At 41.5% G+C, this 12,689-nt stretch overlaps 1 protein-coding gene across 1 annotated transcript in view; it reads right to left on the reverse strand.

Annotated features, from left to right (window-relative positions):
* Window positions 1-99: 99 nt before the first annotated feature.
* Window positions 100-12,689, reverse strand: part of LOC137261707 (A disintegrin and metalloproteinase with thrombospondin motifs 19-like) — a 28,124-nt gene continuing 15,534 nt past the window's right edge. Inside the window, exons 4-17 of the mRNA XM_067799488.1 lie at window positions 12,016-12,136; window positions 11,607-11,703; window positions 11,040-11,124; window positions 10,163-10,234; window positions 8,879-9,021; window positions 7,988-8,037; window positions 7,172-7,280; window positions 6,071-6,241; window positions 5,273-5,405; window positions 4,400-4,528; window positions 4,154-4,205; window positions 3,679-3,828; window positions 2,642-2,890; window positions 100-1,974 (exon numbers count right to left, since the gene is read on the reverse strand). Coding sequence (XP_067655589.1) covers window positions 1,787-1,974; window positions 2,642-2,890; window positions 3,679-3,828; window positions 4,154-4,205; window positions 4,400-4,528; window positions 5,273-5,405; window positions 6,071-6,241; window positions 7,172-7,280; window positions 7,988-8,037; window positions 8,879-9,021; window positions 10,163-10,234; window positions 11,040-11,124; window positions 11,607-11,703; window positions 12,016-12,136 — 1,749 coding nt within the window. The 3' untranslated portion in view covers window positions 100-1,786. The remainder of the gene's footprint in view (window positions 1,975-2,641; window positions 2,891-3,678; window positions 3,829-4,153; window positions 4,206-4,399; window positions 4,529-5,272; window positions 5,406-6,070; window positions 6,242-7,171; window positions 7,281-7,987; window positions 8,038-8,878; window positions 9,022-10,162; window positions 10,235-11,039; window positions 11,125-11,606; window positions 11,704-12,015; window positions 12,137-12,689) is intronic.

Here is a 12,689-nt window from a genome sequence, read left to right on the forward strand (position 1 = left end):
AAGCTTCTCACATTCCCGCACAATATTGGGAGTCCCACCTGAGCCTTCAGGGTATAGAGATTTTCATAAGAATATGCATGGACAAAGACGAAAGCGCAGTTCTACATTTTTATTCTTTTCTTCATATAAAATATCAACAAGAATATGAATATACTCGATCAATATAAATTTGATCAAAAACAATTGGACGTTGAATGCCATATTGCCTTGGTACAAATGAATCTCTGCAAGACATACTTCAAATGACATACAAAAACATCAAGAATCAATCTGTTTGATATGTTGTGGATGTATAATATGAAGTCATACAATTCCAGTTTAATGCCATTTTGCCTTCAGATCATCCTCTCAATCAAAACCGTAGAATTTCAAATAGCCTGATGTCATCAGAATCAGTGAGTGAACCTTGAGCAATTGTTCTGTTTAAAACAGTTTTCCTGTTTTAAGCAGGTATATCAGGCGAAAAACTTAACTGGCCCATGTGTTAGATGAACAGCACTCTGGTTAAGCCTTCAAAAGGTTAAATAACTCAGGATTCGATTACGTGATCATAGGTGCCTGCAGTGCCCAAGGGAGGCAACTCATTGCTGTGCCTAAGACGACTAAGCAGGACCGTGTCAGTATCAAGGGAATCAACAGCACTGTGCATAAGCGTTGACCATAGTAATGGTGCTAACATGTCTACAGGTGTTTATAGCTAATCTTTGAATAGAACCACGAACCTCAGTTATGAATTTGTATATTCTGACAGCTGACTGATACCAACATCTACGAATATTTAGTAGACGTGTGACAATCATCCTGATCCTCTGAATTTCTACATCACGCTTTTCACAGCATCCTCGACACTCACGCACAGCCTACATTCCAATACAAGAAACTGTCTTAATAAACGAGACATCCTCACTGGCAGTCAAGGGGTAGTGCGGTAGCTTTGTGGTGAAGGCGTTCACTCGTCATGTGTGAAGACCATTTATGGTGTCCCCCGCCGTGATATTGCTGCCACATTGCTACTAGCGACGTAAGACTAAACTCACTACCTCAATCAAATTGAAACTGAATACTGGTCAAGAAATTATCCTGATGAATGTTGGATTATATCAATATCTCGCATTAGCATATGTGCTTTAGTATCCCCCTCTCTCATCTTAATACATCATGTTTGAAGACATATTTGGCAAAACATAGATCTTCAGCTACTTATGCCGGGTCCGAAATATCAGACTGGTTGAATGGTTGACTGCATGGCAGCGGATTAGATGATTACCTATATTGTTAATCCCTGATTGTCTGGTCTGGATTCGAATATTTACAGACCATCATATTGAGATGGGGCATAGCTGTAGTATAGTGTTAGACAAGGACATAACAAACAAACATGAGGTTTGATTTTTAAATTGTAGGTACAGTATACTACTTCTGGCACTATTTAGAAGTTCAGTAATATATGGAAAAGCTTTATAGATGAACAACTTATCTATTCATCATCTGAGTGAAGAAGTTGTTCATCCATGCTGCTTGTCAGATGATACATTATACTAGTATACTAGTATATTTGGCACATTTCTCTGATTCATTGATCAGATAATAAAGACGTCATGATCTTAACCAGACCTTTTTGTAATTACGTGTGGACTGAACTATGATCCACATGTCCAACACAGAACTCATACAATCATGTATGGATGTTACGAATAGTTTAACGCTGAGAAGGATTAGGTCCAGGTGTGAGAGTGGGGTGTGACTGTTGAAATCAGTCGACCACATCTGTTAATCTTACAAGCATCTAATGAACCAAACTTGTTATAAGAAGTAAAATTATGGCCGCAAACGATGACGTCATGACATGCGCAGAATTGACATCCGGTGAACACGTTTGGCAACAGTTTTCTCGTACTTGTCTGTCGGTGCTGCATTCCTTACCGTTGTTACTTAAAATGTCGCATCTTCCTTGCTTGTCACCGTATTCGCAACCTACAAAATAAAGAAACAAATTAAGATGTGTCACACTGCTCATAATTATATCAAACGCTGTTTTGTCTGGCCCAGACGTTTTACACCGAGGCATGAATATTGCAAAGTCAGCCTTAAAACAAACACACGCACGCACACAAACACACACACAGAGACAGAGACAGAGAGAGAGAGACAGGGAGAGAGAGAGAGAGAGAGAGAGAGAGAGAGAGGCACATGCAGACACCTTCCAGAACACCCAACATCTCCACTGAGTGGGCAACTCGTGTATTTTCAAACTGACGCGGTTTCATCGGGACTTGCCTGAAAGACGTATTTTCAGGACGACCTATCCACTCGAGGTGAAAAAATATTATTTCCAAGTCTAAAATTTCTTTTATTTCCTCGGAACCTACCCAGGTACCCGAGCTAAACATTCTCATCGAGAATTCACCAATGCAGTGAAAGCGTTTCCATTCGACAACTTGAGTTACCTCCCTTACATTGTACACCCATGCCTCCCATAACAGCAAACCACGCTCACAGCAAGAGACAGTCAGTCTCACATCAACCTAAATTAAAACACTCGAAAGAAACCATGCAAACAATCACCAACAGAAAAAAGCACCATCCTCCAACAACATTCCACAATGAAGAAGTGGACCAAATGAAGCCTTTTTAGAATTACCAGTTTTGTCAACATTCCGATGGCGTGCACACGTTGAACAGCAGGAGAATGCAATGTTGGGTCTGTAGCAGTCGTATGGTGGTATACTGGAGCAGTCGAGACTGCCAGTGGAGACGTCTCTACATTGCCACGTACTGACGCTGAAGTTGCACGTTCCACAGCAGTCGTTGTCATAGATGTTACCGTTGGGGATGATGGAGTTACAGTCTCGGGTGACGCAGCCAGGCAGTTTGTCTCCGTACTTGCAACCTTAATTGAAAATAATGTAATGTTAATTGAATTCGGACCTCCATGTAAGATGCATATTAATGCACGACATTTTATATGTTATTCGGGTACAAATAGTCATGAGAAACCGTAACGCACAACAACATTCCGCATGTTTAATCTACCTAGTGCCTTATTTTCACCTGCAGGTGTACACGCAACTTACTCACTCACTTTACTTAGCATGTCTTTATTAATGTAGGCATCACACATGCCTCAGTACATATCACGCAGCTTTACGCAGTATTTCAGCAATATCACGGCCGGGGACAATAGAAACTGGCTTCTCATATTTTACCCATGTGGGAATCGAACCCGGGGTGCAGCAAGCACTTTTACCACTAGGCTACCACATCGCCCCGAATGTAAGTATCGCACATGAAAGAACATAATAGCAATGAATAATTCACATGAGGGGCAAACAAGAGGTATCTGAGATGTAAATTAGAATATCAGAATTCTGGCCGGACCGTGGCTACACCTACATTAAAAGAACACTAGGGCGTGCTTGTCGACGGCACAATGCAGATACTCGCTGCATTATACTCTACTAAATCTACTGAAATAGCGCAGGACTTGTGGACGACTGTCCATATTATTCTAACACCAGGCCAGTGTTCGTGTATGTTCTCTGCTGGCTTTGAGCAAAAACATGTTCCTAACGGGTACCATTAACCCAGTCACTTGCCTTTTCATTCAGCTTAATCTAGCATTTTAAAAAGTTTATACTATGCGCGTTTTGAGTTACTTTAACACCGATGGTGTTTTACCTGGTGAACTTGTTAGGATTGCCCCACACGATCCACAACAACGCTGCTGAATGTCACTTCTATAGCAGGCATAAGGTGTTTCCATTACCGCCTCTCTGCACGGTTTGCCGTTCACAGTGACGCCGGTTTCATCACCAAAGACACAGTCATCTGCAAGGATGAATGCAAGAAATCTCATGTCGTTGATTAACACTAAAACGTTCGAATGAGCGTAAAATTACTGGGGGTGAGTGAAGTGCGAGTAGAGTCGCCTTGTTCAGTTATAGCGCGGTATGTGAACCTGAAAGGAAGGGAAACCCAAAGTAATGCTGTTCTTTAATGTCCACCCTTTCATGAAAGCCAGGAAAGGTCTAACAATCTGAGATTATAGGGTTCTTATGCCTAGAAAGATAACTGGATAAGGTAGGACAAAGACAATATGTCGATGATGATGATAATGATGACGATGACGATGACGACGACAGAGGTGACGTACCAACTTTAACTGGAGCATCTTCAGATTGAACACATCGCCCTTGTTCGCACCACTGGAATAACATAATAACCAGCATGACTGTAAATGTCTCTCTGGAAGTTAAGGACAAATGCGAGTGTAAAATTGAACGATAAAACATCAGGCATATCTAATAACACGCGTCATCAATCAATGGTGCGTGTGACTGAGTATCTCACATCAGTGATAAATTACAGTATGGTCTATTTGCTCAGCCTGGAATATCACCTTTTTGTTGCCGCAGGAGGTTCCGTCAGCACCATGGTGTTCATTACATCGTATCTGGTTCCCATCTACAGTGTTCAGGTAGCAGAACATGGAGGTACAGATGTCGCTCACGTTGCTGAATGGCGTTCCCTGTGAATATGAAGTGTATATGTTGGGTCACGGAGTGTATGGGTGACTTAAGCTTAACGCCGCTTTTAGATATAATCCAGCAATATCAGGACAGGGGACACCAGAAATGGGCTCCACATGTTGTACGCATGTGTGGAATCGAAGCCTGGTCTTCAGCGGGCCGAGTGGACGCTTTAACCACTTGCCTACCATACCACCCCGCGTCATGGAACTCTTTGAACGATGGGAGAGATGTGTCAGGGACGGTGATCCTGAGAGGAAATCCCAAGCGTCTTATGTCAGAACATTACTGCTTGAACAAGTGAACGGAAGTCTTACTCAGAATCACAGGATCCTGGTATGGCTAAGAGACGCAACTGCGTACAATGTGCGAAGCCCATTCCTGGTGTCTCCTGCTGGACTATTGCTAAAGGCGGTGTTAAACTAAACTCACCCATTCCCTTTTCGTAAATCTTTCGCAGGTGCTCAGTACTGCACTCTCTCTTCAGATTAACAAGAACGATTTTTGTGTTAGTGTACTGAACAGTATACATTTTTGCCAAATAATTTAACTTTTATTAACGACACGCTTGCTAAACACAGGTTTGATGTACCCAGTGAAGCTCCGTTAGTCCAAACGCTATCACCACCACGGGGATAAAGAAAGCATCTGGACAAACGATAACAATTATTTATAGTAATCGCCCGACTGCAGAGGTTCCGGACAAACAAGGGTTCCCTGTATCCAGGCTGTAATGGCCTTACCTTACAGTAGTATGACTGTGGACCAGCAATATGTTTACACTGCTGATCTGGACTGAACAGCTGACCTGGAGCCGGACTGTTGACAGTCGGGACGCTTGTTAGGGTATGATTCAACACGCACGACCGCCTGCCTCTGAAAGAAAAAGGTCAGTGAGTCATATGGTCTGTTGCCCTCATGGAACAGTACTTCACATAACATGTCGGGAAGAAAGCCGAAAGTGATTCAGATCAATTCATAACCATTATTAAGCACTGGAGTAAGTGAGAAACTGTAAAATTCAATATTTTCCTGGCTAAACTGCATTCTATGCCTTGATTATAACCTCCTGGTGAGCCCAAGGGACACTACTCTGCACAGTGAATTGAGGCGTCGAAGACATGGCCGCAAGTGTCAGTCGAAATGCCTTTTCGCCTTTTCGCTTTCTTTTCTTTCTTCTTCGTGATAGAGTATCGGTGAGTGAGGCTACCTTATCAGTTGCTGAGTTTAGTTTTATTCCGCACTTGTAATATTCCAGCTTTAAGGTGGCGGTGTGTACACAACTGAGTCTGAACCAGAGAACCCAGTGATCAGCATCATGAACATGTTCTACAGCTTAGCTTCATCAGAGCCTAATGTGACAGAAAAGCCGGAGGTGATGTTGGTATTCGGTTCTTTGACCAGATCACAAGCATGGATCTACCTATCTGGAAACCAAAGACAATACTCTGTGTTAATCTGGCATAGGAATCCCATGCCACAGGAACCTGTCAAAAGGGACACAACTCGGCATAATCACTGGTCAGGATGGTCTTACTTACTGTTTCAATTTGTTTTCAAAGAAGTTTGCCATTTGTTCCATGGAACAGCTCGAGAAGCGCCATGGGTTAGCTTTGGTCAGTTCTGTGGGCTCAACTGGTTGACCGGCCATCAGGTAGCGGTCACGGGAATTACAGCGTCGGTCGTCATCCCCGTCATGGGTGGCGTTCATGCTGGAAAGAAAGACTTGTGGCGTTACAAATATTTTGAGGTTGTGATCTGTTTAGCTTGACGCATTAAAATATATCTGATTAACGCTGATGTCATGTAGATCTCGTACATTTACCAGCAATTACGAATCATTGGCAGTTCGAATCTGGTTCGCACCCGGAATCATTAGGTTGAAGGGAGAGGAAAGGTCGAAGCTTGTATAGTCCGTCTGGCTCAAAAGCGGACCAATGAATTGCAATCTAGCTCGAAAACTAATAAACAAAACATACTCAATGAAACGCCGAAAGGGACAGCCAGGTGTGCGAGTAAGCATGGAGACAGCACAGCACAGCACAGCACAGCACAGCACAGGTTAATGAAAAGATAACTTTCTCGGCACTTGTGCAATGCTGTTGGAACACCTGGCTGTGCCTTTCTCCTCCCTCGTAATAAACCGTGAACTGTGCAAATATTTTAATGATAGTTTATCAAACAACTTTTTATTACTGGGACAAAAATTCTGCATAAACCTCAGAGTTGGTATGATGTTTTGATTATGATCAGCGTTTCATTGCGAATGTTATGCTTATTCGTTACATAGCAAGTTATCGGTCCGCTTTTGAGCCAAACGGATCTTAAATGAAACCCATGCCCATGGGTTACAAACGTGGACACACGATTAGGATGAACTAGATTCATTACAGAGATCTTGCTATCATGCATGGGGTTTAGATCACGGCAGGATGGGTTGAGATGCTGGTTGGACATGCACGTAAGATTGGTTGGATGTGTTTGAAATATTTGGGCGGGATTTGAATGAGGTTTCTATGGAATGGTAATTACTGCTGCATGGCGTTGACATTTGACATAACGGTTGGATGACGCCTGATGGCTGTGCGATTGAAGCTTAACGGGTGGTGACAACCGTTAGATGGGTGTGCGGGGTCACCCACCTGTGTGCTAACTCGTGGGTAGCCGAATGGACACTTTGGAATCCAGCATGGTCCTCGACGATGGAGACGCTGCGACCACCCTCACACAACGTCCCAACAAATGCCTGACCTGAAAAAAAACACACACACCCTTCTATAATACAGACTATAAAGAATAGCGGACGATAACGACGAGTAACTAATATTGGATGAATCGAATTATGATCTATATAGGACATACATTTTTACGGATACCTGTAGGTTTGAAAAGAAGTGATGGTTGGTCACCATTTAAGAAAACTGGCTACATCACACAGCCAGTAGAAGGATACAGCGACAGATGTATGAGGGGGTGTCAAATAGTAGTGAACCTGACTATATTCTCGATGTCCAATGTTTATAAGGCTTCCACTTTACTGTGATGGGATCATTAGCAAAGCCATGTCCAAAGTTCCACATTAATGGGTAATGTGGTTTACGAGATATGAGTCACCACGACACATTTAGGTATAATATTTGTAAAATAATTGCAGAAAATAAAAACATGTCATTTGGGACCTCTTGGATAACGGTATGCCCTCAGATAATATCATATAAAACATGTTCGGTATGGTATTGAATGGATTCCCGTCATAATCAACAACCAAAGGTTTGGATGGTTTGATTTAGAATTACACAGGGGCCTGTCTTTAAGGGCATTGTACATAAAAACTGCGCTACTGCATTTATATCATTGTCCTGGTGAGGCTCACTATTTTTTTACATCTCCTCGTATACGTGAACACCTTCCTATCTACTACTGTTACTAGTTCTACAATAATAAGTATGTTAAAATACCTTTGGTGTATTTGAATAGGACGCCATTGTCGGATCCCAGAATATCATACCTGGAAGAGAGTAGTTCAATTCATTGCATGAAGATAGCATCATACGAGTTTTGCATCTGTTCGGTAAACAACCCACAACAACCCGGGCTAGCTATTCTCCCTACGACCTTCTTTAAGCCATTTATATCACATAGGCTACGATCAAAGTTAAGAATTCTTAGGGCTACGAGTGTTTCGAGAATAAGGACCCTGGGCCTAAATTTTCGAAGCTCTCTTAGCGTTACGATTGCCTCAAGTGCCATACATCAACATTAACTTACGACTATCTTAGCGCTAAGAGAGCTTCGAAAATCTAGGCCCTTGTGTCTTTATGTGACAGCGGGATTCATCTGACAGACAACGGATGGTGTTGATAATGGTCTTACTGCTTGACACGTATTAGATAAGCCAGCGCGCAGTGAACGCATTTGTGACAAGCAGGCAGGCAAGTAATCTGGACGAATACACTTGGTTTCTTCAGGTAGATTGGAGTTTAAGCACGTGCAATACATACTGACCGTGGCGTGAAATCAATGCAATTACTGTTTAACACGTGTCTCGTAGAGCGATGTTGTTCAGCAAGACACCGTCTCGACACGATTTCCACGAGGAAATTGAACTTTTCAATATTTAGACGACAACCTGGTTCCCTCTGGTTCCAAATCGATGTTCTGGAGGGCGTTCCCATATATGCAAATTGCGTCATTTGTCAGGTCGAGGCTCATCTGATACTTATGAAGCAATAAGTGATCTTGGCGCTTTGGTTTGTGGAACAGCAATTCACGTACGTTAAATGTCAGCGTGATAACACATGCCTCCAAGTTGTATCTATATCTTTGTGAGACTTGTTTTACATGCTTACCCGGTAAATAACATCACGTGATCATTCTGTGGAAGTCGATTGGATGCCACGTAATTTCGCAAAGCGTACAGTGTACTGTTGGCATTGACATTATTGCTCATTGCGAACTGACTTGTGAGTCTGGCTGTGGGTGATGATGGAGTCTACAACAGAAACAGCTGATGGCGTAGTTAGGACAAATGATATGATAAGCCTTGTTCACTCAAACATCGTTTATCAGGACTCAACGCTCCCCTGACCATCAGAATTGAACTTGTCATTACCGAAAATCCTGTGAGCGGAAATTTCAGGAAATGTCCGAGAGTGACCGACAGAGATTTGGATAAGGTTTTTTTCTTACTCGGATTAGATTGAACGAGATTATTTTAAATAATACCAATTTGTTTTGTTACTGATAGAAAATTGGAAAAGTCAGAATCCGGTTTAGGCAGATATTAAGAAAGATATTAGTCTGACACATAAGGCTTTAATTCGGAAATTGCTATTCCAGGTAATTTAATAAAATGTTTAACCCCTGACATGATCGTATCTGTCCTTGGTTTTAATTAACGATAACCCTGGGTTTTATGATAACGTGAACTAAATAAAATGTTATTCACTGGTAGTTAAGAAAATAGAAATCATGTACTTTCTCTGCAACATGTAACTGTACATTGCACAACAGTTTCCAGATAAGACGGGCATCAGATTCCAGATCAGAGTGAGTGAGTTTAGTTTTACGTGGGTTTTAGCCAAATATTCTAGCAAAATCATCGCGTGGGATATCACAGTGGGCTTCACATACTGCAGCCATGTGGGGTATTGAACCTTGGTCTTTGGCGTGACGAGAACACGCTTTAACCACTGGACTACCCCACCGCCACTCCAGATCAGACAATCCAGTGACAATGATTCTGTGCCAGAAAATACAATGATGTCGAGACCATAAAAAACAATCAGTGACACCACAGACTCGACTGAATTTGTTGACGCTAAACACGTATGTTACCGTCCAGTTGTTAATTAGATGAAAATCTATTTATATTATGATACGTTTTTTTATCAACATTCTACCATTCTCCTGATGAATCCTGAGTAAAATAAATCATTGGTCTGTAGAATACTATCAAGGCTGTATCTTGAGTAATTAGAGTCCGACTCGGGTGTCATTAATATCGAGGGGCAATACTCAGACAACAATCACTAAGAAGTCTTACCTTCAATCAATGATTCTACGTACCACTTTGATAAACCTGGGGTATTGGGGCTTTAAACAAACAAACAAACAAAACATCATCGTCTTACCTCAGAAATGATTATATTTACTATTCTGACATCTATCTTGTAGCCTGAGACTGTGGCAAAGCGGACGTTCACCTGCACGAAACGAACGAAAGGATATTACCACCCATCTGAGGTTTGACAATTCATGTCATGCTTTTTCTGCAGACAAACAACGATCAAACATAACCAGAAGGAATCAGGATTCGAAAGCACAGACATAGGGTTCGTGAAATTGTCTTTCAACTGTGAATGGGGGCCGTAGGTGACATTTGTCGCTTATGATGAACTGACACATCCAAAATCTCTCTGACATGGCATACAGCGCTCTAATACATGCAAAATAAGGTTTAACATATGACAGAAAGTTCACAATGGTTAACGCGATACAAATGCATGTCATTTCTGTGCATTGTGTCGTCAGAAAAAAACATTTATGGTTTTGTTTTTATAAATCGAACTGAACAACTAACAAAAATCCAAATATTTTTTTTAAAAACAGCCAGACCCAATATGACATGCTGTAAGCAACTGTTTGAAGGAATAAAGACACACTATATAGTTTTAATTCAGTAATTATAGCAAACGTTTTAAATATTGTATGAATCAATACCTGCCTGCTATGCATCAAGATACTAGCGTAAAACATACACCAGAATGTGTATAAATGAGTGAGTGAGTGAGGTGGGTTTGGTGTATATTTGAACAAGTATTGCAACTAAATAATGTAGTATCGGCTTAATGGGGGAAGAATGCCCCTTATGATATCAATCCTCGACTCGATGTTGATAAACAAATCCCTCAACGATAAAACAACACAACTGGGCATGACGATTTACTGCATTCGAAACCAAGTTGGTTTCAAACCCGATTACGAAGAAAGAATTAAAAAGTAACTTACCCCTTTAAAAACTAGCGCTATATAAGTCTTTATATCTGCTTTCGTCTGATCGATTGGTGCATTTGGATTTACAGTCGTGCGCCAACTGTCGATGGAAATAGAGCCAATTAAATTTTCAACTAAGGTGAGTATGGTTTTACGCCGCATGTAACAATACAACACGAGAAATGGCCTTCTCGCATTGTATCCATCGAACTCGCGTCATCGGTGTGTAAGAGGCGACTAACGGGATCGGGTCGTCACCCTTGCTGACTTGGTTGGCACATGTCATCGGTTCCCAATTTATGATCGATGCTCATGTTGTTGATCGCTGGATTGTCTGGTCCAGACTCGATTATTTACAGACCGCCGCCATATAGCTGGAATATTGCTGAGTGCAACGTAAAACTAAACTCACTCACTCACTCACTCTTCGATGTGTAAACGACGTATATACGAACTTCACCAGAAACGAAGAATTTCATAAAGCCTTTGAATTCGTTGGACCCGAAATACGAGTCATTATCAGAAAAATAGATTATTGTCAGTGGAAAGGGATATGCTCACGGCAGTCAAAGGTATACTCACTGGAGAAAGAGCTGATAATCTACTATGACCAAAACGTCAATCTTGTACTGTGGAAGTGTTTCTCGCCTATGTCGTATTGAACGGCTATGACTGTATTCTGAAATATAAATCCACGAATACGTAACGATACGTTTGTATCGGCAGCGAAAGCATTGTCTTCTAATTGAACACGTTCATATCTTCGTCTGTGTACATAAACGCATAATGAATATTCAATTACTGTTATGTTATACACTTTTGTAGAATTAGTGTAAGGAGTAATTAGTGTAAAGTAAAATAATTAATTAGTGATTTATCAAATTGTACAGACAAATAAGGCTTTGGTTAAGAGAATATTAATGGTCAAAACAACCTACGGTGTTTGCAGACATGCTTATAGAAGACAGGAATGGCAGTATACCAAGTCTACCTATTTTTTCAGTGTTGGAGCTTCCAGATAATGGAACAAGCTGATGGTGGTATCGGTAAGATACACCACTTGACGCCGGTTTCAGAATGTAAAGATCGCCGCCTGCGATTAGAAACCCTGACTGAAAAAAGAAGACATATCTCTCTGAAATGTGTGATTTTACGGCACTTTGCTATATTCCATCACTATGACGGCGAGGGACACCAGAAATGGCCTTCATACACTTCATCAGGGGACTCGAACGCGGGTCTTCGGCGTGACGAGCGAACGCTTTAACTACTTGGCTACCCCATCACCCCGTAAGTGAAACCATGATCTATATGGCTGCATTACAAAATAAATGTTTCTCGGGTACATACTTTTTCAGAATTGACGAGGGAGGAAGACATTTCTATTTGTTTTTCAGAAATACAGTTTGAGAAGAGTAGCACATATTAATGAGTTGTAAATTCAGTCACACTCGTTCTTTCAGTCTCTCATTCTTATCGTGGACAAATGGATGGTCGGGACGCGGTCAAGTCAATACAAAAACCCAATAAGTAAGCGTCTCTATGAAAGCTGCCCAGGTGAACCCACCAAGAACTTTTAAGAAGATCCCCCTTCTGCCTTACTCAGTGTCAGAAGGTCTGCACTCCTGGCAACTCACATTTCCTCTCTAACTCGGAAATTCAATC

This window comes from Haliotis asinina, chromosome 14 (genome assembly GCF_037392515.1).
Source record: "Haliotis asinina isolate JCU_RB_2024 chromosome 14, JCU_Hal_asi_v2, whole genome shotgun sequence".
Lineage (NCBI taxonomy): Eukaryota > Metazoa > Mollusca > Gastropoda > Lepetellida > Haliotidae > Haliotis > Haliotis asinina.